The sequence below is a fragment of the Protopterus annectens genome, chromosome 11.part0 (genome assembly GCF_019279795.1).
Source record: "Protopterus annectens isolate FY-2018-M chromosome 11.part0, PAN1.0, whole genome shotgun sequence".
NCBI lineage: Eukaryota > Metazoa > Chordata > Ceratodontiformes > Protopteridae > Protopterus > Protopterus annectens.
Genome location: NC_056745.1, coordinates 204138430 through 204160947, shown reverse-complemented (window position 1 = coordinate 204160947; position 22518 = coordinate 204138430). Strand labels below are relative to the sequence as shown.

The following is a 22518-nucleotide window of genomic DNA, read 5'->3' as shown; positions in this document are numbered from 1 at the left end:
TAGTCTATGAGGGGAAGCCATCCCTTATGTGGAAACTGAGAGTTTCTTAACATCTATCTGAGTGATCTTAGGTGGAAAAAGGAAATAAGTGTTCTATATAAACATCAGTTGAAACATAAAGGGGCTAATATCAATGGGGAGATATTCCAGGGTGACTCTCTGTCACCGTTACTATTCTGCCTTGCCTTTAACCCATTAAGCTATTTACTTAACAGCTTAGGCCATGGCGATAATTTGGCTCCTAGAGAAAACAACAAAGCCTAAAGACTTCTCATCTTCTCTTTGTCGATGATTTAAAACTGTATAGCTCATCAGATGAGGAACTGAAAGCACAGCTATAGGCTGTCAAAACTTTTTTCAGATGATATTAGAATGTCATTTGGTCTTGATAAATGTGCAAAAGCAACCTTTAATGCAGGAAAACTGCAGCCCCAGGAAAACATCAGCTTGGGACAAGAATATGATATAAAAGAACTTGAGCAAGAGGGAGTGTATAAATACTTGGGGAACTGATTAAGGATCAGCAATAAAACATGAACAAATGTGAATAAAACTTAGTAAGGAATACTTTAGAAGACTTAAATTAATCCTAAAAACAGCATTGACATCTAGGATCAAAATCCAGGCTATAAACCAATTTGCTCTTACTGTCCTAACTTACAGTTTTGGAGTGACTGATTGGCCACAAAACATGTTGGATAGATTAAATATTAAAACAAGAAGGATGCTTCATGCTCACCAAATGATCTATAAATATCAGTACATACCAAGATTATATATTCCTCATTCCGAAGGAGGGATAGTCCTCCTTGAAATTGATTACATGTATAGATCTACAATCTTGGGACTCCACTCAGATCTGCTGACCTCACAAGATCCACACTTAGTGAAAGGTTTGAAACATGAGGAAAATAAATCTAAGATGAATTCTCTGCTTAACCTAGCGGAAGCATATTGGCGTCAAGCAGCTATGGAAATGGAAACCCCGTATGAACTGCAGGAGTCATTACTGGCCATATTGCGGGTGCTGCGAAGAGCACCTTTGACTGATAACAGAGATTGAAACAGTACTAATTTCATGAACTTTAATCATACTTTGACCTAGGAATAGGGTCCATTCCCATCATAGTATTAGAAAGCCAAAAGATTTGGAGAAATTAAAAGGGCTATTATTACCTTTATAGGTCTGGGTAAAGTTATGTTAAAATTTTAAGCAACTAAGACTCAAAAACATAAAAATTTAAATTTTAAAAAGTTAAAATTGATTGTTAATTTCGGTGCCTCAGTGCACCCTGGTTTGAATGACATAATATGAAGAGTTAAGATGTGAAAATAATAATTATATTTTCTTTATTTTCTTATAGTTCATCTGTTAATTGATTATATAGTATATCTGATGATATTCTAAATGTATATGTATTTTTATACATAGTTCTACATTATTTTTTCATATAAATTATACATATGTATGACATTACAGAAGGGTTAAAGTATTTGATATTTATATTTTTTAAATGTTTGATGTTAGTAGTAAAATAAGTTGGTGAAGGTTTAAGAAATTTACCTGGAAGCCATTGTTATGTGATGAAAAGTGATGAAACTATTGGTATTTAAGTGGTTTAGGAATGAACTTTGTATCAACACTGAAAAAGCCTTGTGTAGGTGAAACCTAGTTCGGCTTGTATACCCTTCTAGTGCTAAATATTCTGGGTGTTGGAGCTACTCTTTTGGCTATTGGAATTACTTACCTTGCAACAAATCAACATCAATGAACACTGAACACAAAAAGGTTGACAAAATAAATGTCAACAAGCAACTGTGTATGTGTGAGGAAAAAGCCTCACTGTATAAAAAGCAAACAAAACAAATAACATTGTTTTTTTGGGGGGGGGGTTGAGCAAGGCCCACTGACCATCCACACCCTCTGCTAATTATATATACTAAGTCAAAGATTGCACATTACCTGGAGGGAAAGGAATATTCCCCCACCCAGGGACTGATGAACTAGTACACCTGTCCACCATCTGTATACGTTAACCAGCTGTGGTTGATTAAACAGATGTTGACCATATATATATATATATATATATATATATATATATATATATATATATGGTTTACTATCACAATTTCGCCGTGCAATTGCACGGCTATGAAGTATTCAAACAACATATGTTCGAATACATCATAGTTTGGCAGGTTATGTGAGCGACCGTTATTATTGCGAATGGACTGTGCATTCGCAATTATAATGTTCGCTCATGTAAGGGGATTGCGGTACAGTGCGGTTAGGGAAATACATCCCTTTCCTCACTGTAGTGCGATCTCAGAGTTGGAATATTAAGTTAGGGGGGGTGTGGGGGGCGCAGCCCCCCTGCATAAATGTGAGTTTAGGCAAGTTAGGTAGGGAATTAAAGGAAGGGTGGGAGTGCTGTTAATTGTCGAAAATGTCACGAGCGATATTTTCGTCAATTCACAGCTGTTTTCGACATTAGGAACATACGGAAATGTGTACTTTCGGCGAAACACTTCGCTAATATGTACACATTTTATTTTAATTTTCGACATTTGGATAGTAAACCTATATATATATATATATATATATATATATATGTGTGTGTGTGTGTGTGTGCACTTATGTATGTTAAGTCTGAGATCATACAAATCTGGAGAAGAGGGAGAAAGTGAGAAAAAAAAACACCACTCACTTTCTCACTCTTCACTGTCATAAGAAGATGCAGGCAATAATTCAGCTTTGATGTTCTGAGCATCTATAACAGACTGGAGACAAACAATATGGCTGCCAAGAGATTGATGCTTAAATGAAATAAAGGGCTCATTCTTTCACTTTTCTTTCTACGAATTAGTATATCATCCAAGAAAGAATTATAAATTAGTAAAGGCAACACGCACTCAACAGATGCAATGAAAACAAAAAAACAGTACAGGAAGCACAAACATTTAATACTTTCTGGAGACAGGCATACAGAGATATTTTTTATTAACTGCATTTAACATTTTTAGTCAAGATTCACATACAGAATGGATAATTTTAAAAGATGCTAGAAGTGTGAAGGTGTCAAGGTACAAAATTATTTTATAGAGCTACATGTATTTATAGATAATGTCTATAAAATGAGATTGCAACTATTCTTGCTTGTTATCTGCTCACATTTCTTATTCAGGAAAGGCATTTTTTCAGGTACTTCAATGTTTAAAATTACCACAGTGTCACAAACTGAAGAGGCGATCACCTATACCCTGGTATGGTATGTCATTCTGCAAGAAGGACCTGTCATTTAGGCGGTGCCTTTATTGGTCCAGGGTTACATGATTCAGTGAATTGGATTTGGTCATGTGAGACTTTTGAATTATAGAGAGGCCTGTATTTCCATCTAGTTCTACTGCTGATGAAACAGGATGTGCTCCAGCATTGTGATATACGTAGTGCATCTGTTTGCCTTCCAGAGTCTTCCTGAATTAATCATCAGTATGCTCTCACATGGACAAATGTCATGTCACACTGGAGATATAACTCCACTGGAATGGGCTGTAGTCTGCTGATATGCATCTGTTCAGCATTCCAGCATCAAAACTTATTTTAAAGCACTGATTTACAAATGTCATGTGGAAATTCATCTAGCCTGCCAGTGTGCCATCTGAGGTATTTCACAGAAGTTATTAACTGTTTTCTCAGAACCATAAGTGATACCTACACATAATAAGTATATTTTATCATAACACAGCAAAGTGGTTTATAATATTTGTTTTAATGAAAAGAAAACATTTTAACTGTCACCCACCGATTATTTTTTACAAATGTTAGTGAGTGGAAAGCAATATATGAATAATCCAGAATGGCACAACATTACCTGTATTTTTTTTTGGGTGGGGTGGGGAGTAGGGTTATCACTGTCACCAAGGCCATCCCTCTAATGGCATTAATGAGACAACTGATGGACATGATAAAGATAAACACTTCAAGTTTCAAAATGATCAGAACTTTATTAAACGATAAAAAAGGTGTAGGTGATTGTGGGTTGACCGAACTAAATTACATCCCTTTTGCATTCTGATTTGCTGAACACGTCTGTTGACTACTCGACCTTTTCATCTTATTGATGATCTGCATGGTTACATTTAGTTTTGCGAAATGCTGATAGGCCAGGTCTGTCTCTCAGAATTATGCTTTTGCAAAACTCTGTCATTTCTGTAATACTTACTGCTTGTGTATTATTTGCTTTTATTATTCACTGTTAGCTATCAAAGAAGCGGCATCTTTTTTTATAAATCAAGTGGCAGGTCCTTTTTCTACCTTTGATTCCTGACTTTCGCAGCCTTGAGGCTCTGGTCTTTCAGGAAGGTCTGCACTCAATCCTTCTGCAATTTTTTCTGTTTTCACTGGTTCACTTTCTCTTCTGTTACTATCTCGTTTACTTGACAGTGGAGATTGAGTGCAGATGGGATTAGAACCATCAGGTTGATCATCATTAATTTGTGGGACCGATGTAACTGAATCACCGTATACATTGCCAATGGCATCTTTTTGTAGTCTCTGCATAAATCTTTGTACAACTGCAGGTGTAAGACCAGTTCGTTCAACCCATTTAGGTGTTTCAGGAACATCTGTGATTTGATTCAAGAACTTGAAATTCTCTGAGCGCTCAGATGATATTCCAGTATCCACTCTTTTTTTGTTCTGCAGAATGGCTTCGACTCTTCTCCTAGCAAGTTTTGGAACAATGTGCTGAAGTTCATTGTCTATGTCAGCCTGTTCCTCCTTTATTTTCTTTTTGTTCTCTTTCATTTCCTCTGTTTTTTTCTGCACCCATTGCTCAAATGACAGCTTATGTCTATGTTGACCTTCTACTGCCTGACGTCTTTCATTCTGGGCTACATCTCCTGTTGAAGACATTTTTGTAGATTGTCTTATTTTAGTTACCACAATGTTGCTTGCTGAAGAAGTCTCTTCTTTATCCTTTTGGGCCCTGAGTTTGATATTGTTCTGTATGTCTTCACCAGCACTGGACATCTTGGAGGAAGCTTTGGAAGATTCTAAGACACTCTGTTTTTTATCAGTTTTAGTGTCTCCTTGCAATACTTGTTTCTGGTATGATACTTTAGACCTAATGGCATCCAGAACTAAAGGCTGAGTTGTTTTTATGTCACAGGCTGCAATAACCTGATTAATATCATGAACCTGAGGAGTTTCTGTAGTGGCACGGAGACCTAATTTATTGGTACTTGAAGTCAGACTATGATTTTCATTTATAGTAGCAGATGGCAGCTGTTCTGATTCATGAATGATTTTATTGGCTACTACCAAGGAAGCATGTGTACATCTTTGCAGCCTTGTTTTCTGTGGTAATTTGTTATGTTTTTGAGAAACACAGTGAGCACTGGGAACAGGATGGCTTAGTCCTGAAACAGGCAATTTAGAAGCTGGCGTCAGGACTGGATCTTCATTTGTCTTGCCCTGTCTCTGCCTAATAAGCTTTCTTTTCTTTTCCATCCATTCTTGTACAAGTTCATCAGACTCCTCTTTTTTTGCTTGCCTTTCTTTTTCTTGTTTCTTTTTTTCCCTTTGATTTGCCTTCTTTTCTTTCCGCTTGGCTCTTCTTTCTTTTTTTAGCAGTTTATTTTTCTCTTGTAACCATTCTTTTAAGATTTGGTTCTCTGAGTTCTCCAGTCTGTTGTCTATGTGTTCTATACATTTTTTCCTAGGTACTGTAGGCACCTGTAATTTCAAGCTTGAATGTTTTTGCCTTGTTTTAACATTTTGAGAATATTTATTTCGAGTAACTTGAGCTGGTGTTGATGCACAACGGAGGATCCGTAAACCAAAAGGTTTCACAACAGCGAGAAGAAGTCTTGGTTCATTCAACACCATTTCAATGTGCTCCTTAGATTTATGTCTAACTACTGCTTTCTCTTTTACTACTCCTTGTTTTGCCATTTTCAGGGTTTCAGGGTAACTGGCATTTGAAATATTTTTCTGATGCGCAAGGAGATCATTTCTACCAATGTTCACATTCTGGATGTTTCTAAGGCTGGGACATGCAGCATCACATCCTCCAGTCTTCTTTCTAGAATGGTTTCTGGTTGAACCTGCAGCATTGTGTTGCAGTGAGCTGCTGTCATGCTTGTCAGTTGAGGCATTTTGTAGATGTATAATAATTTTTGTTTTACTCTTATCCTGCTTTGTAGTACTGGTATAACTTTCTTCTACTCCACGATGATGCTGCAAGTCCTCAAACTGCTTTGATTGCAATATTTCCTTCCCTTTTTCATGTGGCTTTTTAAGATTTGTAAGGACTGACATTTTCCTGCAGCTCCCAAATCTGCACTCATTGCTGTTTTACATTTAAATATTGATTCTTTTGTTGTTGTATGAGTTTACAGTGCATTTCTAAATTTGGACAGATAATCTGTAAGAAAAAAATGGTAAACCAGAGAATAAACATGAAACGTAAATGTAATTACAGAATAACAACACTTCCTTTATTGATTTAATGTTTTATGTAACTTAGGTTTTAAATTATATGTTGACAAGGAATTACTATGACCATACTTACAATCTCATGTTCAGGATGTAGCAGCATGAGATCTAACAACATATAACATAGTTTTTTATTTATTTTTTTTGTTACTTCTGTCTATACCCAATTTATCTTTGATTCCTTAGGCTCACTGCAAATGGCAAACTGTTAAATACTTTTTTTGTACTTAAGCACTTTACAAATAAAAATACTCTAGTAGCAAAGCACTTTCACAATTAGAAGGTTTACAATTGATGATTAATTATATAAAATGATTCTATTTGTCATTTTACATTAAAAACTGAAAGTAAAGCCAGATAAGGACTGAAAGATAAATCTTGTTGCTTGTAGTATCCATTACACAATACCATTTCATTAGCATGAACAAGTATGTACAGTTATCAGATAGCAGGTCCTTCCTTCCCAATGGGTATAAAGTATATGTTGTACATAGAGCATGTTGATTATACTGTGAAATCAGTAAACAAATACGTTTATGCACTTCTGAGTCACAAGATTATGATAACTTTCAAAGATATGCACTTTTTAAACTGTTATGATTAGGTCTTGCTCTGCAGCTTACATGATAATTTTCACAGAATAGCAATGGCAAACTACATATATTGATTGAATGTAAAAGGTTAGAAACACAAAGAAAGAAAGACAAAAAAAAAGAAATAAAAGAAATTGTGGGGAGAACAAGCCTCCTCCCCCCGCACTCTCACACTCCCTTCAAATTGTATATACCAACTCTGAAATCACACAACAGTGAGGTAAGGTCAAATTCCTACACCCTGCTGTAACACAATTTCACATGAAAAGCAGATAAAAGGCTGAAAAACAAGCTTGTATGAAGGTTAACTCTTATAAGCACTTGATCTTACAGACTACAAATACATAGTGCATTTTTTTTACTATTTCTTTTTGTTAGAATTCATAGGTTCATAGGTAGTTATTAGGCGAATGGCACAAGAACCTTTATACGCCTACCCAATAATAACCAGGATATGACAGTATAATATCTTAATTCTCCAGATATGGGATGGGGTTGCATCAGGGTAGTGGGTCTTTGAGGTTTGGAGCCCTGAGTCATTTTACAGACTGCCTCTGTCCACAAAGGACTTGGGTAGTACCCCAGGAGTAAATTTTTGGTCCCCCATCCATTTATCCAAATTCTTTTTGAAGAGAGTGAGGGATGGGCTTTGTTTTACAAAGATGGGATATTTATTCCAAAGACAAGGTAGCCTTTGGCATATGAATCTGTCTCTTCATCAAGTTCTGTTAGAGTCACAAATAAGATTCCAGTCCATGGAACATATAACCCTTGTATACATTTTCTTGCAAATATGTAACATTTTCATCAAGGCTGGATCAGAGAAGGCCTTGTAGGTCAGGCATACATCACCTCTCAATAAGTGATATGAGACGGGGTAAAGGGATAGGGCCTTCAGTTGGTCTGCATAAGGCATATGTCTTAGGCTTTGTATTTGTTTAGTGAGAAATCTCTGGGGCCACTACCGTTGGTATAACTACCTGGTTGGGTACAGGCAGACAGGAGTATTGTATTTAACCTGATGAGGACACTATGACTTATTTGATCTTAATGCCATGCCTTTACTTATAAGTTGAGCCACACAGAAGGGTTTTCTCACAACCATAGCTACCTGATCGTCAAAGTTTAGGTTACTATCTATCTGTGTTTCTAGTCCCCTCACCATTGGGTGTACGTTTAGGGGTGTGTTATCAATATTACAATTTGCAGAGATGTCTGATTTACCAAAGGGTATGATTACAAACTTTTTAGCATTTAGGCTCAGGCCATGGTTTTGGCACTAGTTGTTTGTCATTCAAAAGCCTGTTTGTGGGATGTCAGCATCATTTAGGGATTCAGTGATGCTCCCAGCTTACAGTCGTTGGCAAACTTGGTGGGACAGAGGTCCTCAACATTGGCCTTCATTTCAGAGAAGTATATACCAAATAGGAGGGATCCCAATACTGAGCTTTGTGGGACACTGCTAGGAACGGGTTTCTTATTGGAGGTGGATTCACCTATCTGGACAGCATGTGTCCTGTCAATGAGCCAGTTTGCTATCCATCTGAAAATGTAGGGGTTTATGCCTAACTTAGTAATTTATCTATGATCCCTGAGTGGGGGATTGTGTTTCAAGCTTTGGCCAGGTCTAAATAAACAGTGTGTACTGTTTTACCCTTATTCATGGCCCTGGTGACTTTCTCGAAGAAGTCCACCAGATTGAGCAGACAATGCTTCCTTATGAGAAAGCCAAATTTGGTCTGGTCAAGTGTTTGGAGAGTTCCTATGTCATTATTTATCAGGTCCATGATAACTCTCTCCATGGCCTTGGAGATGACTGGTCAAGCTTATGGGTCTGTAGCTCCCTGGGTCAGTTGATGCCCCCCCCCCCTGTGCTGAGGGATGACTGTTGCAGTCCTCCATTCCTCTGGGACAAAGCCAGTCTGGAGGCTGTGGTTAAATAGGGTTTCTAAACAGCCTTGATAGATTCTGTTTAAAGCTATTTAAGAAGCAACTGGGAATGTTGTTGGGATGCATGGAAGCTGTGTTTTTGGCTTTAGTGAGCGTGGTAAGGACTTGTTCCTTCGTAATGAGTGGTAGGGGGATGATTGAGGTTATTTCTTTGGGTATGGTAGGAGGTGACAGGGGACAAAAGTTTGAACTGAACTTGTCGGCCAGCAGGTTTGTTATAGTTTCAGGCTGGTTGTAACTGTTGCTATTCATAATAAACTTGACAAATTGCTGAGCATTTCCCCTGAAGTTGTGAACATAATTAAAAAAAGCCTTATGGTGATCTTTTACCTGGGAGGCTATCTGTGCATCATAGTTTGCTTTGGCAGATTTGACCAGCTCTCTAATTTGTTTGTTTAGACAGATTAGTGTCATTGTGCTTTGTTTGTGTGTTCCTTCTTGGCTTTGGAGAGGATTTTTTCCCTTGTTTTGAATAGCCTATTTATGCTTGAGGTCCACCAGGGTGGTTTATTTTTGCCAGTAGTCATAGATTTGACTCGGACAAGTACTGCCTCCTCTATGCAGTTGTGAATGTGGTTGTACAGAGCTTTTGCATACAGCTCAGAGTAGGCCTCTGTAATCTGAGTTCAGAGGAGTTGGAAGTTTAATAAGCTGTCAGTTAATCTGAGGTAATTGGACTTAGTGAAGTTCTTAACAGACTTGGAGTTTGATGGGGGTTCTAGGTTAGTTGTAAAACCAGAGGAGATAATTTTGTGGTTAGTTCTTACCAGGGAGGAGTTAATGCGTGGGAGGGAGTAGCATCCTCCCATGTTCGTGAGTACTAGGTCTAGGATATTTGTACCTCTAGTTGGGGAGCTAACTAGTTACTCCAGGGTGTTTGCATTGATGAAGTCCAAAAACCTCTGAGCAAGTGAATTATGGGTCATATAAATCTCCCAGTTTATTGAGGGATAGTTGAAGTTACCCATAAGTATGGTCTCAGGATGAATGTTAAGAGATTTCAGTATGTTTAGGTAGGAGGTGTGGTTTTCCAGACTTATGTTGGGGAACTGTATAGCAAAGATATGATAGGGGGTAAAACTGATGGTTATTTGGGCATGAAGCAGCTCAAGTGAGTCATTTTGTTGGATCAGTCTAGCAGTGTACTTGACCTTTATGAACACTGAGACACCCCCGACCTTTGTTTTATCCTGAGCTGAGGGGGATCGAAATGTATGAAAGGCATTGTAACCTTTGATAGCTGGGGTACTTCCCATGGTTCTGAACCATGTTTCCATGACTGCATATATGTCTGCATTCTCCAGGGTGAGGACTGTCTCCAGGGAGTGCAGTTTTTTTATTTACATTACTAGCACTGATGAGCAGTACCTTTAGATAGTCATGAGTGATTTTTGTTATGTTGGAGGGTATGGCCTAAAAAAGGCACTATGGGGATAGATAAAGTTTTTGCCAGTATCCAGAAGCCAAGTGGTGACAAGTCAAACCATCTCTGGCAAAGCATCATGGTTTGTCAATCATGTTTCCACAGGCTGACATATGCTGGATCGTCTTGTTGTGACAACAGAAACTAAGCCAGCTGTTGAAGTCAATAATTTTTTGTTGGTACTGTGGCATCATCATTGGTGAAGGTAGGATGTTACTGAATGCTAGATTCATACCTGCCTGGGACAGGTATTGAGAGAGCTCCATCATGTCTCTCTTCATGTGGTCCAGTGAGGTATGTCTTACGTCGTTTATTCCTACATGGACAATGACTGTGTCATACTGGTACTTGCTGTTTAAAGATCTAAGTGCATGCATGTTCTGGTGGATCCTGGCTCCAGACAGACAACTCACTGTGATCTTCTTCTTGTTTAGCCTGGTTAGGGGGACATCGGTATGTCTTATAATGGAATTCCCAATAACTGGAATGTTTGACTGTGTGGTGTGTTGCTTTATGAACTCAGAAGCAGGGCTACTATGATTTTCAGAGTTATGTATTGTGTGAGTTGTTGTCTTTTTTGAGTGTGCCCGGGGTCACTGAGAGATGCTTTTAGGGGGTCATGGAGGTTTGGGTAGATTACAAGTAAGTACTTCCACATATGTGGGTCTATGTGTTTGTTTCTTAGTGTTGGTAATGAATGTTTTGGGTGTAACACTGACAACTTGGTTTGCATTTTTCATGTGTGTATATGAGATGTTTGCCTCCAATGACAATGTGTAGCTACCTCTCTCACACACTGTGTTTGTATATTCTAAAATGAAATGGCTGCCAGTGAACATGAGGCAATCAGTACACTGCCTCAGAATGCCCATATCCACCAGGCCAGAAACAGAGATGACAGGGAAGCACCTATCCATTATACCCAATCCTTTCTAGCTGGGAAGAGTAAAGGAGAGTCACTTAAAGGTCTAAGTGAGAGTGTTTAGCAGTATACTATTAAATGACCTGCAGTGGTGCTGCCCACTGCACAAACTGTCAGGTCTTCAAGCAGCTGTGATCAGTGGGAAACTGTGGAGAATGTTTCCTCTAGAGGATTTTAAACTGGAGAGGTCTGCTTAATATATAAGGCATGGGTAACTGTGTTTGCGTATCAGCTTTTATACCAGCAAGATGAAGGACTTTTACACAGTTAAGCACTCATGCCAATCAGATAAACACACAATAAGCCCTCCACTAGCAGTTTCCAGCTCAGATGCGCTGAATCAGCCTTTGGTTCCTACCAGAGTGCAGAAAAAAAATATCTTAATGTAAAATGTAAAATGAACAGGTTTTGTTCTCAAGTGCAGTAACAAATGCTTTACAACAAAAGGCAGAACTCCTGCAGTATCAGAAATCCTTGGAAATAAGTTCATAAATCCTGAGAAAAGTTCCCAAATACAGAAAAATGTATGCAAACATAGAAGAACTTCTACAAGCACAGAAAAACTTTGCAAAACTTTGAAGCATTCTGGCAAACTTAGGAGAACTTTGGCAAACTCATAACAGCTTTTGCAGTACAAGGTGAGGTTAAGAAATTTCAAAATACTGTTAAAATTATCTAAGAGCAGTAGTAACGAATAGATGACATTTCTTTAACAAGTGTGGGCTGAAAAACATTGATAAATTCAACAAAATCAATAAACACAGGACAGAACTGTTAAATAGCACTGAGATAGTTAGACCAAGTGGAAAAAATACTTATATCAGCTTTATAGGTCCACAGCTGGTTTTATATGAACCCGAGGTCTTATAGTCACAGGTTTCCAAGCTAGGCACAGGGAAGTTCTGAATAAATGAACTCATCTCATGTGCTTGTCTTACAAATCAATAAAGAAACACAGAAATATTTAAGTAAAAAGTAAAAAAAGTAAGACGGAACAGGGTAAGATTCTTAGTGAGGTGCATAGTGCTTGGCATACAGTGTAATAAATCAGATATAAAACTAATAAATTGTCTACCAATGGACTGATTTATCAGTTTAAAGGAGAAAACTATGGATGTGTGAAGCACCTCATTTGACAGTCTACTGCACTGTGAGTTTGTATGTCATACCGTAAGAAATTAGTGCTGGAAAGAAAACATCTGGAATAATTTGCACATCTGTGAAGATTACTACAATGTGACATCTGTGTTATTACACTGTATGGTAAGTGCAATAAACTTTACTAAGAATTTATTTATAGTGCATGGAGTACCATGATTATGTTCAGAAATCAGGAAAAAGATAAACTTGTTCCATAAGATTCAGTTATGCCTTGTAGTTTATTTTGTGACCAGCACAAGAGTCCCACAGCAAGACTGGTCCACCTCATGTTCCACTATCAATAGTAGCAAGTGAAAAAAAAAGCCTGCCATACCATCGAAATGTACTTGCTGTAAGAGCAGAGATGGAAGGTTAGCTGTTTATTTATACACCCAACAGTCCAGAAGGAAAACCAGACAAGCCTGGTTTTCTCCAGAGGATGTAGACATTCCCTCCTCATAGTTCACTGGGACAACCTATACCATTGTCTGTGTGGAAGGAAATAGTTTCATAGTTTCATAGTTTAGTACTAGGCTATCTGCCCTGGGGCATTTGTAAGCCTAGCCATAGTGATGTGGCTTTTGCCACCCCATGAAATGGTACAAAAATGTACAGAATAAATTTAGAATACTGTGCCTCTGTCCAGTAGTGACACAATGAAGGTCCCCTTATATAATAGAATTAGTTTACTGTGCCCCTGTCTAGCAGTGACACAGATGTGACCCCTGGGGTAAACTTACGATCTCCCATCCACTCATCAAGATTTCTCTTGAAGAGAGTCAGTGAGGGGCTCTGCCTAATATGAACTGGGATCTTGTTCCAAAGCATGGGAAGCCTCTGGGTTATGAATCTATCCCTCCAGCATGTCCTATTCATACTTGTGCCGAGGTTTAAGTCTTTAGCTCTCGTGGTCCTGATGGATTTGGATATTTTGAGGTGGAGCATGTCCATCAGATCCTGATTGGACATGCCCTTTACGTCAGGCAGAGATCACCTCTGAGCAGGCGGTATGCTACTGAATAGAGCTGAATTTTCTTTAGTCTGGCAGAATAAGACATATGTTGGAGACCCTTGATCCTCTTGGTGAGGTACTTTTGTGGTGTCTCCAGCTGTTGCAAATGCCGGGTGAGGTACATACCAAATGGGGCATTGTACTCAATCATGGGTCTGATGAGGGAGGAGTATAGGGGTACAATGACATCCTTGGATCTGGATGTGAATCCCTTCATGATGAGGTGTGCAAGGTAGAATGTTTTTCTAACCACTTTGGCAACGTGGGTGTCAAATGAGAGGTCGCTGTCGACTTGGGTCCATAGGTCTCTGATTAATTTTTCCATACTCAGTGGGTTGCTGTCTATGTGATACTTTGTGGGTACTTTGTTTTTCCCAAAGGGGATGACTATACATTTTTTGGCATTTAGTTTAAGGCCGTGACTCTGGCACCAGTTGTCCATTTCTGTGAGGGCTTTTTGTAGGGTGTATGTGTCCGCTGGTGTATCGACTATGGTGCCTAGTTTGCAGTCATCTGTGAACTTTGTCAGCCACAACCCTGCCATGTTTGCTTTAACATCTGAGAAATAAATGCTGAACAAGCGGGGTCCCAGGACAGATCCTTGTGGGACACCACTTGTGATAGGCTTTGAGTATGACATTGCTCCAGCGATTTTAACTTTATGGGTTCTGTCCTTTAGCCAGTTTGCAACCCATCTAGTGACATAAGGGTTTACGTTTAAGCTGTTGAGCTTATCTATGATGCCTGAGTGGGGTATTGTGTCGAAGGCCTTAGCCAAGTCCAGGTAGGCTGTATGGACTGCTTTGCCCTCATCAATGGCTCTAGTGACTGTTTTGAAAAAGTCAACCAGGTTCAAAAGGCAGGATTTGCCCTTTACAAAGCCAAACTGGGTGGGGTCAAGTGTCTGTAGGTCCCCTATGTCTCTGTTTATGAGTTCCATAATGATTCTTTCCATAGCTTTGCAGACCAGGCTGGTTAAGCTAATGGGGCGGTAGTTCCCAGGGTCTGTAGAGGTACCCTCTTTGTGGAGTGGGGCCACTGTTGCTGTATGCCAGTGTTCAGGTACATATCCTGTAGTAAGGCTAAGGTTAAATAGCATTTTTATGTGTGGGTTTAGCTCCTCTTGGAGTTCACATAGCACGCAACCCAGGATACCGTCAGGTCCCATTGATGCTGTGTTTTTAGCATTGTTGAGGGCGGTTCTCACTTGGACATCTGAGATGACAGGGATATTACATTCAGCTGGGATAAGTATTTCTTCTTTTGGGGGTGAGGGAGGGGAGAAATTTGCACTGAACCTGTCAGCCAGAATGTTGGCAATATCTGTGGATTCAGTGTATTTTTTGTTGGTGTGAACTAACGCTGAGCATATCTGAGGGTTTCTGCCCAGGTTTCTAACATAGCTGAAGAAGGCTTTGTGGTTATCTTTAGTGTCCTTAGTGATTTTTCTCTCAAAGTTGGCCTTGGATGTTTTTATGAGAGAATGTAGTTTTCTGCTAATGTTGATCAGAGATGTCTTCCCTTTATGGGATTTTGCTCTGACGTGCAGTAGCTTCCTTCTTTTGTTATGCAATTTGTTAATTGCTGAGGTCCACCAGACAGGACGCTTGCCTTTGGTGGAGAGGGACTTGGATTTATTTGGGATTGCATGATCCATGCATTCTTGGGGATGTCCATAGAAAGCATTTGTGAAGGATTCGGCATTGTGGGATGTGGTATCCACTGGCCCAGTGGGCTTAAAGGATACAATCTCAGTCTTAAGAAGAGTGGTCTGCTTTTGAGAAGTTTTTCACTGTGGTCTTTTGTGCTGGGGGTGGAGGTGGGATATGTATATCCAGGGTGATTAGTTTGTGGTCAGATCTCACTAGTGAGGGTATACCTCCGTGTGGAGCATTTTGTCCCCATGTTTGTGATGATTAGGTCTAGTATATTATCTCCCTAGTGGGGAGGTGACTAGTTGTTCCAGTGCATTTGAATTTATGAATTCCAGGAACCTTTGGGCTAGGGTGTTAGGGCTAGAATAATGTACCCAATCTATGTTTGGGTAGTTGAAGTCTCCCAGTATGATGGTATTTTGTGATACATTCATATCCTCCAATGTCTTCAGGAAGGCTGAGTGGGGTTCCTGAGATTGGGAGGGTGGTCTGTAACATGCTACCAGTTGTATAGCAGTTTTGCCTATGGTTAGTTGCACCTGTATGGTCTCTGATGCTTCATGTGTTGCTACTAACCTGGAGGTGTGGGTGTCCTTGATGAATATGGACACTCCCCCTCCCTTTGTGGTTCGGCCCGGGTTTTGGGGTCGAAAAGCATGATACGAGGTATAGCCTGGTAGTGCTGGGGTGCTCTCAGGAGCATTGAACCAGGTTTCAGTTACTGCACAGACGTCGATGTTCTCCATACTGAGGAGTGCATCGAGTGCCGGCATCTTGAGATTTAGACTTCTGGCGTTGAGCAGCATTACCCTTAGTTTTTTTCCATTTTTGTTTTCTAAGGAGGTGGGTTTGTCTTTTGAGCCTTGCCTGAAAAATGCACTATGGGGGTGGCAAGAGCCTTAGCCAATATCCGGAAGCCCAGTGGTGACAGGTGTAAGCCATCCCTTGCGAAGCAGCGTGGCTTGTCCAACATGTCATCCCAGGCAGACAGACATTGGATCCCCTTAGAATGACACCAGTACTTGAGCCAATTATTTAAGCTGATCATCTTGTCTTTGTATTGTGGCATCATTCTTGGTGAGGGCAAGATGCTGCTCAGGGTCAGGGTCATACCAGCCTGGGCTACATAATCAGAGCGCTCCTCTATGTCTCTTTTCATGTAGTCCAGGGAGGTACGTCTCAGGTCATTCACGCCAGCATGGACAATGACGGAGTCATATTTATACTTGCTTTGGAGTGACCTGAGTGCGTGTGTTATGTGGCGGATCCTAGCTCCCGATAGGCAGCTCACAGTCACCCTCTCCTTGTTCATCACTACAGATAAATGGAGCTGAGGATATTAGCATTAACTATGTTCTTGCATTTTCAGCACTTCTGTTTTCCTCAGTTTATTCCCCATCTCACTGTCTTACTAATAGCTAGAGTTATTTGAAGAAGATGTGGTACCTCTTCTTTATTACAAGCAGTGGATCCAGATTCCATGGATAAGGAAGACAAGCATTTCTGCTCAAGAGACTTCCTGGCACCAAGTAATTTGGGAAAAAATGAAAACCTGTTTTAGATATCAGTGGCCTGAATACCATCTTGTTAGCTTCATACATTAATATTAACATTAATATATTAACATAATATATTTGAAGAATGCACCTTTTCATATGGTTTTCCTACTTTACAGGCATTTCATTTTAGCGTTGCCTTTTCAGTATTTCTATTTTAAAGCAATAGTCTTAGCATGTGTATGGGCAGAAAGGGGTCACTGATGTGTTTTGGACTTTTCTTCTTAGATACAGAATTCACTATGCTGCAGAGCAGGGTATTTTTGTTGAAAAGAAAAAAATCCATCTGGTGCAAGCAGCAAAGTGTTTTTGATGGTAGTATGAAGCCATTCAGAACCTCCTTAAAGCTCTTCAGTCAGGTCAGCTATGAGGAAGGAGTCTGTTGCAGTTCAGTGTGAAATGTATACAAGGAATAAATTAGCAGACCACTAAATAAAGAATATGGTTTTGCCAATGAAGCTAGCTCATTTATCAAGATTAGGAAAGATCTTGGTTAAAGATGGTGCGGTAACATGCAATGAGGCAGTCAGGAATGGTGCTGTGGTCAGTGGTCTTTGCTGCTCTAACTCTTGACAAGATTGTTTGACTTATACATGAAATGCTTAGGTGTGGCTGTGACTAACAAATCAGAGTAACTCTATGACTAGTGGGAAACCACCGAATCAAGCCTACAATAAATGTGTGAGATTTATAATAAGGCATCTGAGACAGCAATGCATCTGGAGCAGGTGGGACAGAGCTTAAGTGGAATAGATGATTGGGTAAGAAAATGAAGGTTGAGGGTGTATGGTAGTTTGGAAGGTGAGGAGAAAATGGACTTAATGGAATGTGTGAAAAATAAAATGCCAGTGCGGACAGAGTTTGCAAAACATTACTTGACACAGGCAAAATGTTTGTCACTACTAGGCTCAGAAGTTGAATATGGAAAACTAAGGCCAATTTTGATAGATTTTTTGACTTGTTATGAAAAAGAATAAATGAAATGAAAGTTGTAGTTACCAGACAGAAAATTATTTGTGGTGAGGAGACCTATATTTGTGGAGGATGACTACACTGTGGTGACACTGAAACATTGCTTGTTTTGTGGATGTGATAGAAGAATGAAAACAGAGGAAACGGAAACCTTGAACGTTATTCCTGGCAATTTTGAAGGTGTTTTAGAATGGTAAAGTGATGACTTTTGATTGCCTGAATGAAGCCAATGGCAAAATAAAATAAAAAAACTCCCCATCAGAATATCTGAACTACAAGTGAAACAGAAAGATAAAGTGATTGTTGAACAAAAAGATGTTGATACTAGAGGAGAAACAGAAGACAAAAGGGAGAAAAGTTCAGATCTAACCGACAAAAGACATTTGCACCTGCTCAGTTCCATAAACAAAAACGTTAGATAAACAGGAACATTCTGCAGGACTCTAGGAACTGAACTCTAGAGGAGGAATATTTTTCTAACAACAAATATTGATAGTTCTACTCAAAAACTAAATGTGAGAGTCAAAATGACCTGAATATTTGGTTAAATGACAGATTTCAAATTAGTTTAGCAGGTTTTATGTATGTCTAAAATGCTATGCGCTTAAGCACATATGCTCCTGAATCTATATTGTTACACGCTGGAGTTTATTCATGTTAATTATACTTAATTAAGACTATATGTTAACTGCAATTTTTTTAGGGCAATTGCTTATATTATTTTATATTATAGTATGAATTTCAGAGACTTAACAAAGAATAATGTGTACAAAGACTTATTTACAGAGAAAAATAGCTGTCATTGTTTAGTTTGCTAAAATGATGAAAATTAGTCACATGGCAGTGCTACAGTTTTATATGAGCAGTATAGACTGATCTGACATAAAAGTTTATTGTAAATATGCTACTGAAGTTATATTCTTACAAGTCTGAGTTTACTCATGTTAACTAAGGATGTAAATTTTATGTTAACTATAATGGTTTGAGTGGGCACTTGCCATTTAGTATTATAGAATACAGGGAAACGTAATTACATGTGTGTCAAAAGATTTAATACAGAATAATGGAAATTGCAGTTCAGCCTAAATAGTACAGAGTGAACTGACATGCGGGGCAATATATATCTCACTGCTTATTTTAAGAAATTGTTTGAACAGACGAAGTTCCTGAAACTGTATGTGTAGGTGTAATAATTTATCAGTATAAGAGGACTTACTGGTATATTACATTTGTCAATGAAACGTAATTACATAGCAGTGCTACAGGTCAGGTTCAGCAGTACTGATTAACTAGACAAAGTCTAGCAATGTACATAAATGTCATTTAATGAATGGTGATTATGATAGGCATGAGGCAAGGAGCTGTTTGAACAGTTGCAGCCCTTGAACTTTAAAATATAGAGTAAATATTTAATGTCTATACAAATATTTAGTGTTAATTACTGATGCCTGTTCATTCTGCTAAATATAGAAAAATGAGTCAATTGCTTGATCAAACTTTAGTTATATTTGATATGTGGTACAACTTAATACCAGCTACACTTATTAGACTTTGTTTGGTGGAACGAGACAGCTGTTTGAATTGTCCTACCAAAAAGCTGTTGGTAAAAGAAGGGACAATGGGACCTTCTGACTGAAGTAACTCCAAAAACAGGTGCACTCCATGCAAAGGCATGAACAACGAACCAAACAATACTTGCATGGCATCCACACTCAGGGCAGTCCAAACACACAGATGTTTATTAAAAATGGAAAAAAATCTAAATAATTTTTTGACAAATTCCAAGTTAGGTGCTTTCGTCCACTCACCTGGACTTCTTCAAAACTCAGACTAGTTAAAATAAGCCACCCTTTTTAAACCCTTATCAACAATAGTTAACAATCAATTAAGCATGTTCCCATCTTCTGATTGAAGAAGCATAACTGTTGTTCTTTATATAAATGTGTATGAAGCACTGATATTCAGAAAGGAAGGTTAAACCTGCTGTGGTTTTGTATGTGTGATAAATATAGTTTAAGACTTTTTGTCATTAAACTTCTGTGGTTTTCTGTGTGTGAGCAATATAGTTTAAGAGTTTTTATCATCAGATTGACAGAAGCTTCATTTGAGAGTACTGGGACTGCCAGTAAATGTACCAGTATAGAGTATTAGGATTAACGATAAATACTAATACTTTGTGAGCAATAAAAGCCAGATACTGATATTACGTGTAAATAAGTGTACAGATAGTTAAGGTTAGATGTTAGTATGAACTAAACTACTGTAATGAAAAACATTATATTTTATAAGATGGAAAATCAGTACTGTTTGGAAGTTTGGTTGCTCAGCAGAATAATTTAAGATAAACCTGGCTTAGTTTGATGACCAGATTGTCCTATTTGATGCTGTTGAAAGTTATGTTTGATCTATGTTAAAGATTAACATCAGTCATGCTTGTTACACTTTATGTGGTGAGCTAGGACAGCCATTTGAGTTGTCCTACTAAAAGGCTATTGGTAAATGAAAGGACAATGGGCTGTTCTTGTTTTCTGTTGGCAAGACTGACCAGTTGAGAAGATGCTGCACTGGTTGTGGCAGTAGCATATAAGTGACTAGTGAAATATGCCTGTGATAGTGAAGAAAGAGTATTGTTTACTTGTATGCATAACCAACTTTATACACAGGTGAACTAGATGTCTGCCCACAGAAGCTGGTCAACTATGGCCCCCTTTCTGCCCTTTATTAATTAATTAATTTATTTATTTATGTTTCTATACCTAAAAAGTAAATAAATAAATACATAAAGCACAGAAAGACACCCCCTAGCCAAAGGGCATCATATGAAAGAGGTAAATATTTTTATTGTCCATAAAATGCATCTTGATACAAAAGCCCTTGTTCTATTAACTTAGTGAATTACAGTAATGTTTAAATCTCATCTTTCATTTTTGGCCTTTGCCCCCCCCCCATTACTTTTGACTTTATCTAGAATTCTTCAGCAATACTTTGAGAAGTCCCCAGCTTTTCAGGGCAAATGGAGTAGCATGTCCCCTGCCTCTGATTTTGCATAATATCCACTACCTGTCTCCTATTTTTATTTGTGCAATGCAAAATGTGTACTATTTTCTGGTAAATTGTAAAAGGTTAGAGTCACTAAATAATGGTGGAATTTCTGAATTCATTCAAAAAATGCATGCTATACATACCTGTTATTCTATCAATTCTTTAAAGTTTGTAAGAGGTTAGCAATATTTAAAATGTCTCTGGTTTTGCTTTCCCAATATCTTGGCATTGTTCCTGATTTTTTGGCTAAGAAGATGAGTGAGGCAGACAACAATTTATTTTTCCAAACTTTTTTAAAGAGTCAGTCATCTCTGAGGTACATAGACAAATTGACTATAATTGCCGGGACAGTTAATGGAGGAAAACAACTAACTGCTCTTGTTAACTAATTATTTTGGCTTTGTAGGATTAATGTGATTTGTGTGAAACAACATAGAATACTTTAATGTGTGGCTCTTGTTTTTGTAGGACAAAGTTCAACTTCATCACATGGCCATATCCTATTATCATAATCAGAACTTTGAAGTGCACACAGAAGTGCCTATAATGGCTGCGCGGTGGTGAAAGCTGCCTGTGGATGAAAGTAACTGACCTTCTTGTTATTTGCTCAGTTTTAAATAGTCACTAATGTTTGCAAGACTAGTGCGCAATAGTATGAAGTCAGATGGAACACTTTATTATTATGCCCATTATTTATTAATTTATTTTTAACCATGACTAGAGGTGTGAGATGTACACAGTAAAATGGATGCAATTGATAGCTACAGAGGCCAGTTTCAAACATAAGCGATTTGCTGTGGCTGTTGTGTGATCACTGTTACACACAGCCACTAATTTGGAGTGGCAGTATTTGTGTCAAACAACGTATTGTATTTGTTGAAATCAGTGTAAAACTAATATTGCTATTGCTTTTGCTTGTGTGTGAGTGTGTGCATATGTATATATATTTAAGATTAATGAGTTGTCCATCTTTTTATTTCACTTTCTATCACAGGCACCAGTACTGGACACAATAAGAGGCTATATTTGGTGGTCTGGCAAGAGCAAGATGTGTGTGAAATTATCTGATCATTGACACAATGGTACAGCAGGTACTGTTGCATCTCACAGTGTATAGCTCTGGATAAGTTCTTGGTTGTGACTTCTTCTGTGAGGAGTCTCCATGCCAGCGCTGTATCTGCGTAGGTTTATCCATGTGCTCTGATTTCTTCCAGTTTGCAAAAGAGATAATGTCAGTAAAGTGACATTCCTCCAATCTGCGTGTAGGTAAGTCATGTCAGTGAAGTGACATTCCTCCAATCTGCATGTAGGTAAGTCATGTCAGTGAAGTGACATTCCTCCAATTTGCATGTAGGTAAGTCATGTCAGTGAAGTGACATTCCTCCACTCTGCATGTAGGTAAGTCATGTCAGTGAAGTGACATTCCTCCAATCTGCATGTAGGTAAGTCATGTCAGTGAAGTGACATTCCTCCACTCTGCATGTAGGTAAGTCATGTCAGTGAAGTGACATTCCCCCAGTCTGCATGTAGGTAAGTCATGTCAGTGAAGTGACATTCCCCCAGTCTGCATGTAGGTAAGTCATGTCAGTGAAGTGACATTCCTCCAGTCTGCATGTAGGTAAGTCATGTCAGTGAAGTGACATTCCTCCAGCCTGCATGTAGGTAAGTCATGTCAGTGAAGTGACATTCCTCCAGTCTGCATGTAGGTAAGTCATGTCAGTGAAGTGACATTCCTCCAGTCTGCATGTAGGTAA

General features: G+C 38.6%; 1 protein-coding gene across 1 annotated transcript in view; it reads right to left on the bottom strand.

Annotated features, from left to right (window-relative positions):
- Window positions 1–2943: 2943 nt before the first annotated feature.
- Window positions 2944–22518, bottom strand: part of LOC122815267 (glutamic acid-rich protein-like) — a 212078-nt gene continuing 192503 nt past the window's right edge. The window contains exon 2 of the mRNA XM_044087621.1: window positions 2944–6428. Coding sequence (XP_043943556.1) covers window positions 4292–6322 — 2031 coding nt within the window. The 5' untranslated portion in view covers window positions 6323–6428 and the 3' untranslated portion in view covers window positions 2944–4291. The remainder of the gene's footprint in view (window positions 6429–22518) is intronic.